This window comes from Geospiza fortis, unplaced genomic scaffold, assembly GCF_000277835.1.
Source record: "Geospiza fortis unplaced genomic scaffold, GeoFor_1.0 scaffold27, whole genome shotgun sequence".
Lineage (NCBI taxonomy): Eukaryota > Metazoa > Chordata > Aves > Passeriformes > Thraupidae > Geospiza > Geospiza fortis.
Window position 1 is genome coordinate 2,553,158 of NW_005054329.1, and position 16,819 is coordinate 2,569,976.

Consider the following 16,819-nt stretch of genomic DNA (forward strand, 5'->3'; position numbering starts at 1 on the left):
CAGCGCCCGCGGAAAGTCGCGGCTGTCGCGACACGGGATGAAGGCGGCGTTTAAAAAACAGCTTAAAAATAAATGTGGTACACTGGAAGAAATTGAAAAGTTGCCTATATTAAGGCTAAAGCGCCAATTTTGAACGTTTCAGTACAAACACTGATCACTGGGGGTGGTAGGGACAGTGAGGAGCACCCAGTTTGCAGCCTTTGCCATGGATACGGACACTTTTCATAGGCTCCGAGCCCTGCCCAGCCTGACTCTGGACACTTCCAGGGATGGGACAGTCACAGCTTCCCTGGGCAACTGTGCCAGAGCCTCTTCACCCTCATGGGGAAGGACTTCTTCCCAATACTGCATCGAAACGTGCACCGATGAAGCTGTTCAAACACCAAAAACTTCACTTTCCTCACACAGATCATTCCCAGAAAAACAGGAAAGGTCCCTTCACCCACCTCATTAAAGCAATAACCACAAGAAGAAAGTGAAATGTGAAAGTGCTCCAGAGCGCAAAATATTTTATTTAAGAATTTACAGTGTCAAATCTTACACTTAGGAAAGACAGCCGCTCCCAGCTCAGGGGGAGCCTCCTTGAATGAAGTTGTTTGGCAGTCTCTACTGAAAGGAGAAAATAATCAGCAGCCTGGCTGGACTAGAGGAAAGCCAAGTGTCTGATTAGGTTTCAATTGTAGAAAAGTAAACCACACTGACTGCTGCTGTCCATGTCGGGAATTGAGAATGGACCAGCACACAAAGGTTTCTAATCCCCCCAAATAGTGTTTTACTTGGGCTGCATACAAACTTTCTGGGACATAGATAAGGCTATCACAATCTTAGAAAAGTGGTGTTATTCAGGAAAAGAAAAAAAGAACAAAAAACAAAAAACAACTGGGGACAAACACTGGCAATTTCACATTTGTATTACTTCTACTCCTGGGCAGAAATTCAAGTAAAATCAAATAGTTTGGTGGCAAGTTCTAAATAAAATATGGTCTAATGATTTAATAAATATTTAAAGTTTATTTCTCTCTTTGCAGATAATTCAGATTCTTCAGTGAATATAAATGCTGCATACCATGGTTTTCAAGATTTCCTATATTAAACCTAAAGATTTTGAAGTCCATCTGTAGAGATCTAATCCATCTACTTTTAGTATGAAATTTAGCAGTTAGCTATTTAAGACCCTGGTTATTTTAGTAAGGGAGATTCAAGAATGGATTATTACACTGATTCTGGCACTCCCAAAAGGAAAAAATAAACAACTTTCAAGCTGTTACCCCCCAGCAGCAGAGTGCCAGCAGTTTGAGAGAAAGCAAAGTAACCGTATTGCACTTAAACAAACACTCACTCGTCAAGAGAACAGCGTTGGCTATGATACAGAGCTCCTTCCCACTATACACTTGGCTTTACAGGTAGTCTAAACCACAAACTACATACAGACTAGGAAAGATCCAAATCAAATCAGGATTAGATTACAGTCACAGTTTTCATTCAATAGAAGTCGATTTATTTGGATGAGCTGTGGCCCACTCCCTCCTCCCAAAAGCCAAACCAGCACGAGGCAGCTCCTGGGTGAGCCTCTCCCAGGGGAACACCTCTGGTTCCACACTCTGGCTGATTGTGCATGGTCCTCTTAAGGCCACAGTGTTATCTTACAATGTGGACATGTTTGTTTGTTTTTTTTTTAACCCCCTGCTGGGAGGGGAGCATCCTTCAGAAATTAAGGAATCCCTGAAACTATGTCTCGGAAGGTCACGCTAGTAAGGTTTAAAATAAACTTAAGGAATAAATTGCCTATGCAATTTACAAACAGGTTTTGTAACAGACAGCAACTATTTCCTCTCTTGTGCCTATTCTTTATCACAGCAAAGCTATTTCTAGCCAGGTTTTGAAAAGGAAAAGTTACATATATTTCATGTTTGGTAATGGTTTGCGTAGATGAGGTGCAAGCATGAAAAAGATCACCCATCATCAGATTTCTGTCCTGTCAACTGCAGCTGACAGCACGTGCCATAAGGCTGAAGAGTTCTGTGCATACTCAGAACGTGAGTAAGGACTCCAAATACAAAGCCATTGTATTCTACTTCAGTGTTGGATACTTCCTCTGTCCAATTCTTCCCAGTCTTGAACTTCCAGTGGCAGCAGGAGACTGAAAAAAGAGCAGGGATAAACAAAATGTTCTGTAAAAGTCATGTTCTGTAAAAGGTCTGTCATGCTGGAGACAAAAATTCAAGAAATCTGGAACAAAGTTTGGAATGGGAACTTGTTAAATTGAACAGGTGCCAGACTGATCTTTGTGCACATTTAACACTCTGTGTGCAACCCAGATTAAGCTGATAAAGCACAAAACATTTTTTGTTCAAAGCATAGAATCAGATTGGATTGGGTCAGAGGGGACTTTAAAGCCCACCACATTCCACCCCCTGCCATGGGCAGGGACACCTTCTGCTGTCCCAGACTGCTCCAAACCCTGTCCAGCCTGGTCTTAGACCCTTCCAGGGATCCAGGGGCAGCCACAGCTGCTCTGGGAAATGTTGGATAAGAAGGATAAGGAAAAGGAAAGGTGAGGCCTTCACTCACTTGTGCAAATTGAGAGGGGTTGTAGAACGGTACTGCCCCTGCTGAAGGTGCCCCCGAGGGTGGAACAGCAGCAGGCTGGGAAGAGAAAACACTGAAGTTAGACAAGAGCAGAGAGCAACTCCAGTGCCTCTCAAATGTGGTCTGCTAAGTTATACAGAGCAAATATTCACAGGAATAACGCCAACAACATGGAGAGCGCAGCCTATTGAACAACTCCAGAGTGCTGGTACAGTTTGCATCCAGATCTAGAACAGGGCTGGCTTAATGTAGGAATTGGCCAAACAGTGGCACATGCATCAACTGCAAATAGCTCTGCAGGTCCAAAGCATGCAAAACCAACACAAGACACCAGTGCAACTCCACTCAATTAGTACCTTCTGCCTTTGTTAGTACACACCTCAGGACTTGCCCCAAAATAAACATTCTATTCAGGTTTTGCTTTATTATGAAATATCAGAAAGGTTTGTGTCACCCCTTTGTGGTGACCCCACAGCTCTGGAACTTCCAGCAGAGATGAAGCATTCCTTTAATTCCTACAGGGACTTTTGCAAAAGGTTTATTACCAATTTGACACTGGCAGCAGCAGAATGACCAAGTTTTACTTGTATTGAGACTTTTTAGGAGGTTGGTTTGGTTTTGTTGGAGGATGTTTTGGTTTTTTGTTTAAAATCAGCTGATTTCTTTAGTATCTCAGAAATAAGATGATGAAATCATGTGAATCTCTTAGGAACATAAATAAAAAGCATGCCTGGGTTACATGCACTCCCATAAATACACAAAACTGAAGACCCTGTTTGAGTGTAAAAAGGAACACTACATCATGATCTACTTTTAATGAAATTCTGTGAAATGAGGGGGAAAGGACTAAAAGTAGCATTAGTATTTGAGCAAATGCAAAATAAAGAGGGGAGGGGGGAAAGTAAATAAGTTAACATAAATGAGAATGGCCAGCCACATGTACCTGATTAAAATGCTGGCTTACTTCACGTGATAATGAACTCATTGAACTAGAGCGCGAAAGCTACAAAACAGCAAGAACACACAAATACAAAAAAACACAAATAAAAAAAGTCGTCATGCATGTCACTGCCCCAAGCTTTCAGTTGTTTTATTTCATTGTCAAAGTCTCACTGCCAAAGGTTAAACCAACTTCAAGTTAAAAAAACAAAAAACAAAAACAAACGTAAAGCCAGAAGTTAGTTTAAATCAAAAGGACTTCTTAAAGCACAAAATTATGTAGGTATAGAAAACATTTAGTAGGAACAAAGGTCATGTTACTCTGCCTGGCACACAGCACTTGCTCTCCTTGTCTTGCATTTAATATTAGTGAAATTACATGCATGCATGGAGGCAAGAAGAGACCCTTCAACTGCTACTGACATTTTACTCTGAAAAAGGCTTTTAAAAGTACTTATATAGGAAAAGGAGATCACAGAATGTAGGACATGGAGGCTGAACTTCTCATATGGGCTTAGAGGTCTTTTCTGTACAATTCTGGAGGCAGTCATAACACATCTTGCCTACTTATCACCAACTGAATCAGTTACTGGTTGTTTTAAATGGCCCATTGTAAGACCACTACAATTAACTGTAAAAAGTCATTAATTGAATACTTTGCATCAAGCCTTACCTCGCCTGACTGAGAGCCATCAGGGTTAGGAACAGGAAGTCCAGATCCAGGAGGAAGGGCTGCAGGGTTTAAGTACTGAAGGAAAACAAGGCACTTCTGTTTATCATCATTACTACAAGGCTATTCCACATTTCCCTTAGAGATCCCACAGGGGAGAACAATGTTACAGCAAATCAGGCGTTTGTAACCTGCAGTGTAAGGCTCTTCCCATGTCCTCAGTCCCCTTCCTACACCCATGGAAGCTGCAGCCCTGTCAGATTAGGAAATGTAACCTCCCACTTCCATTTTCACTTGTATTTCTCTTCTCCTGCTCTTTAAGTAAAACGTTAAACCACAAACCCCACAAACATCATGCTTTATGGACTGTGGCTGTCAAACTGCTGCTCAGAATCCTGAGGGGTTTGAACCAGAACTCTGGGCTCTGCCCACAAAACATTCCTTAGAACCCACCTCTGGTTCCACAGCTGCAGCAGGGTCTGTGTTGGTTTGGTTTGCAGCTGCTGTGTGCTCTGCTGCTCCACTCCCCTCCATGGGCTGGGATTCCCCTGGAACTACAGAGGAAATGGGATTTAGCCAAACACACCCCATAAATAGCCATAAAACCTCCCCACAATCCTATGCACACACCTGAGTTTGGAACAAACACGTTGGCAGGAATGGGCATGGGTGCCAGGGGGGCAAACAGGTCTGATGGTGCAGGAACAGCACCACTTGCCTTGGTTCCTCCTGGATTCAGGACATCCACATAACGGGCTCTGCTTCCAGCTAAAGCACAAACATGCAGAAAAACAGAAAGAACCCTTGTGTTTATCATGCCTGTGTCTACTCTGAACAGCTGGCTGGTTAAAGCATCTTTCAGGATCAGGAAATAACACCCCAGGGACACAAACAGTAATACCCAAGTCATGGTACTGTGACAGCAGTGCAGGAGCTGGGCACGAGCAAAGCCAGCAATAGCCACAGCTCCACTGAGCTGCCAATGCTCCCAAACAAGCCAGGGAAAGTCAGAACTTCTGCCTTCATATTTAATGCAGGAGAAAGTCTTCAAATATCAGTGCTGGCTGTTACCTGCTCTCCTGGAGAACACATTGACAGAGGCACCAGGTGGGCCTCCAGGCCCAGGGGGAGCAGCCTGAGCAGCTTTAGGAAATCCTGTTGGAGGTGGTGGAGGAGGTTTACTCTGCAAGGAGACAAAAAAATTCCAATCACATCATTGTCTGATGTAGCACATTTTAATCCAAATTCAGTAAAAAGCAGCTCTTAAGAGACAATCACAGACTAAAGAAAATTGTGTGCCAAGTACAGATTTTTGTTTTCCACTTGGAGAAATAATGAGGACTCGAAATTTTACCTCTTCTTCTGGTTCATCCAGATTAACCCAACGTTGTTTCTGCTCATCCCAAACAATCTAAAAGAAAATCACAGTCAAAAACAAAGCTCAAAGCAAGCTGCTAAAGACATTTAAAATAATTAACTTTCTTTTTAAAGCTGGTCTTAGAATAAGAATAATCTTCAAAGTTTTATAATCATCTGTTACTCATCAAAACAATGTTCATCTGTCATCCAGGAGAACATGAGGAACAAATTCAAGCATATAAAGGTTTTTGTGATTCTTGGGGCCTTACTGATTTATTCTTGTCATCTGGCAGGTGAGCCTCATTCTTTCCTTTTCCCATCAGCCAGCGAAACCAGGTTCCACCAGTCTAAAAACAAATCAAATCTTCTCAGTTAATTCTCACCCTCTCAGTTAATTCTTGTCTCACTTTACAGGCAAGTTAAAACAAACTTTCATGCAACAACACATTTTCTGTCAGGGACTTCAACTCTGAGCCCAGAGTTGCAACTAATAAGTAGAAATAGTTTAGTCAGGACTTCTTAAGTACAGTGAACCCGGAGTTACCACATTTACTAACACATCTCCTCCAGCTGTAGGTACCTTTCTAACAAAGTTTACCTTTCTGGGTGCTGCCTCCTTTTTTGTTTCTTTTTTAGTGTCTTTAGCTGCAGGAGCAGAGGGAGGAGGAGAGGGTTGCTTTGCTGCAGAGTTGGATCTCTCTCGTCCCACAGAATGAGCAGAGGACTCTGAGGTTGTTCGGGACCTTCGCCCATAGCCCTGGGTGACAAAAACACAGGAAAGCAAAAGTTGTCACTGCTGCAGTGATGGATCACATTCCACCTTGCTAAAAACAACCTTTCTTTGAAAAATCCATAAACAGAACAGCTCTGAAAGTTCATACAAAATAAACCTTAAGATGGATCTTGGTCCTGCTGCCTGGTTGGATATAAAGTCAGGACACAAATGCATAATAAACAAGCAGATAAATATCTGACACAGCATTAATTTTTTATCAAGATTTTCCAGACAAAGACATTTAATCTGGTTCTTTGGGTACTTCTAAAAACCAAGCTTCAAGTCGTGCTGAAGAGCAATAGAGAGCCCCCAGATCTTCTTGTGTTTGCATTGTGTTGCAATGCAGCTGAAGAAATGTGTGAAATAACAATACCATGTTAGCCATCCTGCCATAGAAATCATCCTCTCTCTGCTCAGGGAAGGAGTTTTGTGAAGGAGACTCTGGGGCAATTCTCTGCATTCCTTAAAAAAAAAATTAGATTATGTTAGCAGGGACACACCAACAAAAAACCCAATAATAAACACCAAAGCCCCCAAGCCCCACAATAGATTTAAGGCAGAAGTTTTCACCAGTTATGAGTTTTGTGCTAGGGAGAACCTGGTCTTTTAGAGAATGAGAGCTGCAATTGCTGTGATTTTTTTCATCTCTTATCTGGGTTTGTGTTTGCTCAAAACACAGGCCAGAGCAGGCTGAGGGACTCAACCACCAGGATGGAGCAGTTAAAGGTTCCTCACATCTCAAACTCTAACCAAACTTAAGTTTCCTTCTCTCCACATGTGTCAGGCTCTGCTGACACAGAGTTAAAACTTATCAGGGTCCTAGAAACTCATGCCCAGAGGCAGAAATCCCTGATATCCCTTGGAAACAGAACTGCCAATCTCACTGCACCCAGGGATTACCTGTCAAATCTAAATCATGATCTGCTGAGTCTGACCTCTCTTTTAAAGTAGGCCAACAAAGCAGGATGAATACTACAACTTTCTACAGATGTTTCTATACCATTACATGGCTTTTTAAAATGTCATTACCCAAAACATTACTATTTTTTTAAATACTGAGATATTTTGAATTATTCCCTGAAACACTTCGTTCCCTTTCTAAGGAAGCAAAGCTGTTTATTAAGATCCCAGACCTGTTTCCAGGTTTGTCTGCTCTTCTGGCTGTGGTTCTATTTCTTGTGGTGGCCCTCCTGGGGGTAGTGCTGTCCCTAAATACAGTGGGGATGGTTCAGTTCCATATGGATTTGAAAATCCTTGAGGTGCAAAGCCAGGTCCTGGGCCAAGAGGCTGAGGAGCCACTGGGTAGAAGGGGACACTTCCCTGGTCACCAGGAGGAAGCATGGCAGCTGAGCCATCAAGGACAGCCTGAGGTACTGCAGCATGAAAAAAAAAAAACAAACCAGAGTTAAAATTAAGCAGAAATTCCAGCATGAACCTTTTACCCTGTGAATGATACAATGCAGAAGTGAAATCTCCCTGCTCCAACCAGCCCCTTAAGTGGTTTCTTGTATCAGAAACCCAAACCCTTTGTTTTCTCTCTGTCATAAAGGATATGAAACACCAACCTGAAGGCATCAGCTGCACGCTCTGCATCTGTTGAGCCATATTGGGTAACAAGGATGCCAGCAAGGCATTTTCAGCACCTGGCCCCACGTCACGGCCTCCTCCCCCATCACACTGACTGGCACGGTCCAGCTCAGAGCTGGGAGTGCTGCATTCATAGGGAGGGGGAGTGGATCTGTCTGTGTTATAGGCTATTGCACCCTCCTGCAGGAAAAAACAAGATATTATTAACTCATCTCTACCAGACATTCGTTCATAATCAAGGGAACACAAAGGAAATCTTAGGTGTGAAAACAGTTTTTTAGTGCTCAAAAAAACCCGAGTTGTCAGCCATTTATAAGCCAAGATCAACCAATAATTTGAAGGGTTTATTTATTTTTAAATTGAAACACAGTTAATTAGCTCAGGGTTCCAATTTCTAACACATCTCTTTAAATAGACAATAATTATTTCCACTGTTATAATCCAGCAACACCAATTCACACACGAGATATTTTTATGGCAAGCAGATCCCCTGATTACTGCAACCTAATGAGTTTTGCAGTTCTCCTTGCATTATGGTATTAAGAAAAATCTGTCTCTCATAACTTTAATTATTCTGTATTGAATCTTAGGGCACTGAAGTGTGGTAAATTCATTTGGTTTACACCATAACATTTGCCATTTAGGACATGAATATATAAGGTCACTTCCCATGTTTCTGTGATTAGCAGTGTGAACAAAACCATTTTAAAAACTGGATTTACACTAATCCTTTCCAGGGAATAATTCATGCTGAAAAGCACACATCATACCTTGATCTGTCCATCCACATGTCGAAGTGTCACTAACCAGGGGGGTTCAATAAAAGATTCCTGATCTGGTTTTTCTTTAATCTGAGGGTCAAACAGGCGCAGCTGGGATGACATCTGAGGAAAGGAACCATTGCAAAGTGTGAGTTCATCAGCCACAGCTTCCCACCTACAACATCCAGCCACAAACACTTCATTCTTCCTCGTGTTACCTGGATTAGCTGGCCAATCAGCACAGGGGAATAGTAATGTGGATCTTTGAGGACAGTTCTGGAAATCACTTCACAGTAGTGGAAAGCCTGGGCAGCAAGGCCCATCTCAGCCAGCCGACAGGCATAGATGAACTTGAAAACCTGGGGAGGCAACAGGACAAACAAAACAAGTGATCACAACACTCTGGGTGGTAACAAATAAAAGGCAGTCTGACATTTCAGCTGAAAGCTCAGACATCTCGTTATCACATCTAAAATTAAAGGAAAAAGCATTCAATTCTCCTCTTCCACCTAATGCATCCAGTGGAAGTTGTCTATTTATCTACAGGTAGTGCCAGCAAATTCTGCTGGATTTTCTTCTGGAATACAGAATTACAATTTATAGTTAAAATTCATAAGTTCAGGATGTAGAGTTGAAAAAAAGGAAATGACTACAGGAAAACAGCTATATGGCATTGCTATCCATGAACATTTCATGTTATAACAGAGAAAATATTTGCTCCACTGACTACAGCACTTGAGAGATTAAAAGCATGACATCTGCCAAAACAGAAACCAAACCAAAACAGGAACAGCTCCTCACCTGGAAATTGGGCAAGCAGCCAGGCTGACTTCCTAGTGACTGTGCATACTCATAGGCTTCTGTTCTTTGAATGGCTTCATTGGTGGCAAACTTTAAAAATGGCAAGCTGTTTCAAACAGGAGAAGAAAAATATTATTTGAGCTGAGAAACACAGATCTATCACTGTCAGATACACAGCTCTGTTAGACACAAAATATCAAACACTTCTACAAGACAGGACACCAACTAGTTATCTCAAAACCAGGTAGGGAGGATAAGGGGAACAGTGCAATTCAGTCTTTCAAATTTTCATTTTTGCATTGAGATAGTTGGGTTTTAAAAAAAGAAAGTCAAACCTGTGATTTGATCCAATTAGGACAAGCTTTGTTGTCTTCCTTGTGTAAACTCCAAACCCAACTTGGGCCATAAGGTAACAAAAATGAGCAGCATCCAGCAGGCCTTTAGAAGCTGTGGAGAAATAAAGGACAGAGCTCAGGATATTCCAGTGGCACATTCAGTGTCCTTATTGTTTGGCTTAGCTGCTCCACTTTATATTTTATAAAGAAATTGCCTGTTTTCAAAAAAATAGGCTGAGCAATCAAAGCTTTTCCTTCAGTCACCACCCTGTTCATTTCCCCAAGAGTTACCAAGAGTGTCTCCCATGGTTGCAATGGTCCTGGATTCCAAGTCCACGTTATTGGTCAAGTTGGATAACACCATTGCTAGATGAGGCCTCCAGTCTCCCCATTTCTCATCTCCACAGCACTAAAATTAGAAGAATTACTAGGTCAAATCAGTGACTGGAGCTCTGCATGGTTAAGTGTTTCAACCTAAAAAGGACCAGAACAACTTCTCTGACATTCTGGGAAGGATTTCTGTTGGGAACTTCACTCCACACTGCAGCTCCCAGTGAATCTTACCGTGGATGCAGCTGGCATCCTCCCAGACATGAGCTGGTAAACAGTCTGCAGAGGGTCATTAATTGGGAGACTGTTGGCAAATCTACAGAGACATTGCAGAGAAAAACAAAACACAGACATGGGGTAAGCAGTTAAAATGTACTTCAGCTCTCAGGGGCAATTAATCTGACCTAGCTCAAGAGATGGAAGTGCTGTGTGAAAATACTACACTGAAGAGGAAATTACCCAGTGGGTGATGTTCAAAAGTGAAATATTACCAGTAAAATATTAACAAAATTGACAGTTGAGTTTTTGCAGTTTTTTTTCAAGCAAGGCCACAGATGATATTGTTCAAATACTCCTTAAATGGATCAGGTGGCAGAGAACAACTTCTCAGGTCTAAACTTATAGCCAGAACACTCCAGAATAAATAGCAACAAATAAATACACAGGTAGAATTAAAGCATAAATCTTGCATTGACTACTATGGATAACCCATTATTTTGACATTCTCCACCTCATCAGCAGAACAGGCAGCCAAATTTCACTAATCAAAAAGCAACACAGTACCTGGTCATCACTCTTGCATGTGTCCTGCTGTCCATTTTGCTGGCAAGGAGCAGAGCATGACCCCACAAACCATGCTTCATGGCAGACTCCAAAGCATCCTAATAAACACACAAATTAGTTTCCTGGGAACAGTTTCATATTACTCATAAAACCCAGTTTTACAGTAGTAATTTGTGATCAAATCAAAATATGTTTAGATAAAAGGTAACACACTGTAATTTTGCTTTAGATTATGAGCTGTAGGGTATAAATTTCTGTATCAGTGTCACAAAACATTGCATACACTACAAAAATAAGTAGCAGCACAGGCACTCACTTTCTTACGGCCATAAAGCAGCAGCTCCCTGAATCTCTCAGTCTCCTTCTCAAAACTGTCAACTGTGGTTACAAGATTATCAGTGAGAAACGAGAGCTGGGCTTCACCAGATTCCTCTTCCACTTGTTCCAAAGCCTCATTATTGAAATCAATCAAATTTGCCTCATTAGGGGACTTCCCAGGAAGCCACACTGTTTTGTGATCTCGGAGCAGAAGTTCAGCCAGGTCTGTTCCCACAACAGTCTGTATGTGTGCAGAGGAAACAAAAATCGAAAAATCTGTTATTTCAACACTGCCTGCATTTCATTTGGCACTTCAACAGCAATATGTGAACATCAGCACATCTGAGCAGCTGAGGTGAGTGCCCAGCTTACACATTCCTTCAATCAGTGCCATATTCCAAGATCAGTGACTAGAACACAAATTGCAGATCTTTGCACAAAAACTATTTGTGTACAAAACACTTTAGGACAGATAAAAACTCCAGCAGTGAGACATACCCCATTCTGCCTGCACAACAGTACAATGAAGTCCCAAAGAAGACTTGCAGATTCTTTGTCAATTAAATTTTCATTCTTAAAGCACTGTGCAGCTTTACTTTGTGCAAAATTAATAACATCCACTTTATGGGTCTCATCCCTGAAAAAAAAAAGAAGAAAAAAAGTCATTATCTGTAATTACTCTGAGGAATAAATTTAAAGCTCATGTATTATTTAAGCAGGTGAAAAGCCACAAATATTTTAAGTCAGTTTAAAATCCTGTAATTTGCAATGAAGAAATAATTTCTGAATGTATGGTTATTTCTGAAAACTGCAGGAACATACTTAGCAAGAGGACCAGGAAAGGCTCTCATCTCTTCTTGCTCTGGAGAATGTTGTAACATAGTCTGAAACACAAATATAATCCATAAGAAATCCTTGTAACTCTAAATTTTGCTTTTACTGATAAAACCCCCAGAACTGAACATGACCCATCATGTAATCAAGCCTCTTAAGCAAAATTTAAAGGGTGACTTTGTCACAACCTGCACAAGGATGATAAATTATGAAATCTACTTTACATGCAATTACTCTGTACATATTTCTGAACAAAATTACAAGAAGCTGGATGATCTCATCATGACTAAGTCATCTCTCAGAGGAAAGGAACTTTTACATTTACTGTTTTACTTATGATTACAGCCCAAACAGATAAAGATACATGCACTGACATAAAAAAAGAGAAATCAGGAAGTTACAGATTCAAGTTCCCCATTTCCCTTCCAAAAGAAAGACCTTTATTCCATTACTTCCCATTTTTCCTTCTAAACTTTACCTCCATGCTGTGGATTTCAACCAGAGCTGGCTGACCCTCAGAAGGCAGGTTTGGCAGTGCTTTTATTAAGAAGCCACCAGGCCCAAACCTGGCACAGATATGAGGCACTGAAAATTTCTCAGGTGTTGAGGGTCTTAAAGGTGCTGAAATGAGGAGAAAAGATAAAATAAGAACAGGTAACCTGCTCTGCAGATAAGCAAACTTGCTGATGTATTTACCCAATTCAGTAATCCTGCAGTGTTAGTGGAAAACACCCCGTTACTGAATTTGGCTGAACTTTGGAAGAAACAATCAGCTCCTTTATAATCCCAAAGTCCCAAACCTGAAGATTTGCAATAACTAGAACAAAACTAAACTGCAGAACCCTAAAATCCACTTATTTTTTTCAATGCAGGCGTTTAGATTGTTAGTATCAGACACATTCCTGTCATCTCTGTACGAACATATAACACATCTTCAAAGAGCTAAACAGACATCACCACCTTGGCAAAGCTTTTCCAGAGAAAATGTTTTGTATCTATAGCACAAGGTTTTCCCTCATTCCCCAGCGTGTCCATACCTTGTTCCACAGCTGACCAGGCTGTTTCAGCAGGGTAGCCATAGTCTGGGAAGGGCTGCTGTCCATCAAAGCTGGGCTCATACCCTCCGTAGGGATAATCTGCGTGCACTGCCTGTGCAGGGGGTTCGTAGGCAGTGAGATCATGATTGCTCCTGTACAGCTGGCTCTAGGCAGGGCACATCAGCCAGGTTAGCTGGGGTTACACACAGCAAGCAGCACTGCACACACAGCCTTGCAGAAAGCCCCCCCTGTGTGACCCTTCTGGGATAATTAATCATTTTGTCTTCTCCTCCAATACTTTTACTATCATTTGATCTGTTCACATCCAAGCATGTTCAGTTCTCTCACAACAGAACTTCTATGTGCTTGTGTGAAAAGTTAAGATTATAGCACCAGTTCTGTTACCAGCAACTGTGGGTCAGAATGAATGTTCACCTCTGCTGTAACAGACAGAAAATCCCAACTGAAAAAGCCCAACAAATGTCAAATGACAGCGGGTGCCTAAAGATTAATGCCTAAATGATTTCCAATACTGCTTCCAACATTACTGAATTAATTGGAATTTGGACTGGAAAAGTACCTAAACTTCCAAGAAACATGATGAACCAAGTACAGGTGAAATGACCCATTATGTGAGCAAAAATGGTACCTCAAAAATTAGCCAAATATTCTCTGAGCTTTTCACCTATCTGTATTTGTGGTGTAAGTGGATGAGTAATCAGTTAGCTTTGGTTTTTGCTTTTAAAGTCAAAATAACATCATACTAATATGAGTTAGTCCTTTAATACATTCCAAGTTCAGTAACACAGCCAAACTTGTGATGAGAAAAATTACACGACTCAAAGCCAAGCACACTGTCCACTACAGCCAAGCACAGGGAAGGCAATGCTCTCACAAACAGCAAATGGATTCAGTAGAGCAAATTTTCCATTTCTGTGTGTGTGGCAACTTGCACAGCTGAGTGCTGATTTTGCTTAAAGTTCTCCTGACAGCTGTGACAAACATTAAGTTCAAAACTACATCACAAAACAGCCTCAACTTACGAAAGTTTTAAAAGAAAAAATTTTCATTCCCCGTGCTAAGCCCTGATATATTTTTTTATTAAAAAATAAGAAAGCCACTCCTAAGAGAGCAGGTGGCAGGCTGTGTGTGCAGCTGGAGCTCACCTGCTGGGAGCGGGAGCTGAAGCTGCTGTGGTGGCTGTGCACGCTGCGGGAGCTGCGCAGGCTGTGCCCCGAGTGCTCGCTGTGCACGCTGCGCCGCTCAAACTCGTCCCCGTAGGGATCCCGCGCCGGCTCCGCCTCGTCGTCAAAGCTCCCGGTGAAACGGGGGTCGTACCTCCAGTTATCCTCGTATCGCTCGGTCCTGAGGGACACACACACAGCAGGAGTGAGCTCAGGCACCCACGGGGCTGAGGGAGGAAAGCTGGACTGTCACAGAGATCTTTTATGAAAAATCCTTTCCTTAGGATTTCTCATCCTGAGAAGCTGAGAGGCCTCAGGAACAAAATGTAAACAATGATTATCTGCTGCTGTGGAATGCAACAGGTGGATCTGTGATTGGTCTCATGTGGTTGTTTCTAATTAATGGCCAATCACAGTGAGCTGGCTCGGACAGAGAGCCCGAGCCACAAGCCTTTGTTATCATTCTTTCTTTTTCTATTCCTAGCTAGCCTTCTGATGAAATCCTTTCTTCCATTCTTTTCGTATAGTTCTAATGTAGTATATATGATAAAATAATAAATCAAGCTTTCTGAAACCTGGAGTCAGATCCTCGTCACTTCCCTCATCCTCGGACCCCTGTGAACACGGTCACACTGGACCCTGGTGCAGTTTGTTTGGGGGATCCCCAGGGAGCCCCCTAAGCTGTGTGCTCACTGGTAGCAGCAGGCAGGCAAGGAGACTCCATACGGATTCTGGGGGCACTGATTAGATGAGGGTTTATTGGGGGTCCCACCCCTGGTGGGACCATCCTCATATCCACATACAGAAACAACCAATGGCCCCCGACCTTCGTAAAAACCACCAAATCCTGAAAATCATCAACGAGGCCCTAATCGATCTCCCAGCACCATCAAATATCTCAACATGATGAAATTTTGGATCTCTATTAGGTGTTTGCTTGGTTTCTGAGGGAGAAGGGGGAGAGAGGGAGAGCCTAGGGAGAAATGGACCAAGAGAGGTTTGGTGTCCCCAGCACAGTTTAACAGGGAGATTCAAAGTGGGCGCGGAATCAGACTTGGGCCAATAGGATTACAGATCCATGATCCTCCCCTGAAGTATCACAGGCTTGAAATAAACCCTACATTTTCGAGACAGAGAATACCATTTAACTAAAATGTAACACCACAGGACCTCGCTCCAGAAGGGCTCTTAAATCTGCCTACACTGAGGTTGTTGTTACAGTAAACAAACTGACGTTCCTTCACAGAGTTTGTCCAGATTATTCAAGATCAAGACCAACATTATACTCAGAGCGTGTTCTGAAAACCCACAGAATGTTCAACTGGTCTAAAAACAAGTGCTGCTACCTTCAATCCCCCTCTCAGAGTGATGTGATAGCTCATCTGGTTTCCCTCAATGACCTATGTTAAAGCTACAGAAAGAACTAGCAACACACACACACACACTAGCAACTGCACTGTGAAATATGTGTAACACTGCATTTTAACAGCCTGCTCCAGAGAATCTGCTGCCCCAGCTCTGGAAAGAGCACTGGGAAAACCTGGATTGACTGTACAAACCTGCTGCCATATGGATATGCTTCTCTCTTCTGGTAAGGGTTGTGCTCAGCATCATACCAGTACCTCTGGTCATAACTCCTCGGGTCTCTGTACCTGGGGTCATATGGGTATCGTTCCCAGCGACTTGGATCTTTGGAAAAGAAAAAGAAATGGTTCAGATATTGGTAGGTTTTGCCTATAATCTTTTTCTGCTCCTTTCTCTTTAATTACAAGTTGGTTTGACCCTGAAGCACAGAGCAAACCCAAAGAAATGTACTTAAAGCTACATAAATATGTCCACTCCTTTTTACTTCAAAAAAAAGCTTAAAAAATCAATTTCACACCTTTCAGAGAAACACTGCTGTTAGAGTTAGTTACTCCTGAGGGGTCAGTGCTTGCCTAAAATCTTTAAAACTCAATCCTACTATTTGTTATGAGATTCACAGAATCTCTGTGATCAGTCTGCAGAGTGCCAAGCAAAACATCTCAGGATGTGGACAGATGTTGCTCAAAACCCTCCCAGGCACTACACAAGCAATTACCTCCAGACTCCCAATGCCAGCATGTCTCAGTGAGCACTTAGATAATGATGGACAAAACCAAAATCCAGTCGTGAGTCAACTTTACACCCACCTAAAATTCACTTTACAGGTTTGCCTTCAGGTCACACACCAAGGGCACACCCCAGTGAAAGGCAGCCTTGCACCACATGGAACAAAACTGTTCTGAACCCTTACAATGGAGGGTTTGCACAAAGGAAAGGCAAACTGAAGGCTTGAGTGAGGAATATCTATGGAAAAAAAATCAGAGTTCTTTTGGACACCTTACCTCCATAATCGTAGGAGTTTGGGTAATAGCCTGAATAATAATCACTCCATCCACCTTTTCCATAATAATCTTCTGTATACCCTTGCCTGAAAGAAAGCAAACAAGTATTAAAAAAGTTGTTGTTCCTCCTTAATCTCTTCAAATTCAGCAG

At 42.1% G+C, this 16,819-nt stretch overlaps 1 protein-coding gene across 1 annotated transcript in view; it reads right to left on the minus strand.

Moving 5' to 3' along the window:
• Positions 1 to 481: 481 nt before the first annotated feature.
• Positions 482 to 16,819, minus strand: part of SEC16A (SEC16 homolog A, endoplasmic reticulum export factor) — a gene marked incomplete at its 5' end in the record, with an annotated part of 22,967 nt that continues 6,629 nt past the window's right edge. The window contains 28 exons of the mRNA XM_031057284.1: positions 482 to 2,140; positions 2,572 to 2,646; positions 3,533 to 3,592; positions 4,202 to 4,276; positions 4,652 to 4,752; positions 4,829 to 4,966; positions 5,270 to 5,381; positions 5,553 to 5,609; positions 5,827 to 5,904; positions 6,156 to 6,314; positions 6,706 to 6,794; positions 7,466 to 7,705; positions 7,898 to 8,099; positions 8,690 to 8,803; positions 8,899 to 9,039; positions 9,482 to 9,587; positions 9,817 to 9,928; positions 10,108 to 10,225; positions 10,381 to 10,462; positions 10,930 to 11,027; positions 11,246 to 11,488; positions 11,746 to 11,884; positions 12,070 to 12,131; positions 12,560 to 12,702; positions 13,119 to 13,284; positions 14,285 to 14,483; positions 15,862 to 15,991; positions 16,669 to 16,754. Of these exons, the coding sequence (XP_030913144.1) occupies positions 2,072 to 2,140; positions 2,572 to 2,646; positions 3,533 to 3,592; positions 4,202 to 4,276; positions 4,652 to 4,752; positions 4,829 to 4,966; positions 5,270 to 5,381; positions 5,553 to 5,609; positions 5,827 to 5,904; positions 6,156 to 6,314; positions 6,706 to 6,794; positions 7,466 to 7,705; positions 7,898 to 8,099; positions 8,690 to 8,803; positions 8,899 to 9,039; positions 9,482 to 9,587; positions 9,817 to 9,928; positions 10,108 to 10,225; positions 10,381 to 10,462; positions 10,930 to 11,027; positions 11,246 to 11,488; positions 11,746 to 11,884; positions 12,070 to 12,131; positions 12,560 to 12,702; positions 13,119 to 13,284; positions 14,285 to 14,483; positions 15,862 to 15,991; positions 16,669 to 16,754 (3,394 nt within the window). The remainder of the gene's footprint in view (positions 2,141 to 2,571; positions 2,647 to 3,532; positions 3,593 to 4,201; positions 4,277 to 4,651; positions 4,753 to 4,828; positions 4,967 to 5,269; positions 5,382 to 5,552; positions 5,610 to 5,826; positions 5,905 to 6,155; positions 6,315 to 6,705; positions 6,795 to 7,465; positions 7,706 to 7,897; positions 8,100 to 8,689; positions 8,804 to 8,898; positions 9,040 to 9,481; positions 9,588 to 9,816; positions 9,929 to 10,107; positions 10,226 to 10,380; positions 10,463 to 10,929; positions 11,028 to 11,245; positions 11,489 to 11,745; positions 11,885 to 12,069; positions 12,132 to 12,559; positions 12,703 to 13,118; positions 13,285 to 14,284; positions 14,484 to 15,861; positions 15,992 to 16,668; positions 16,755 to 16,819) is intronic.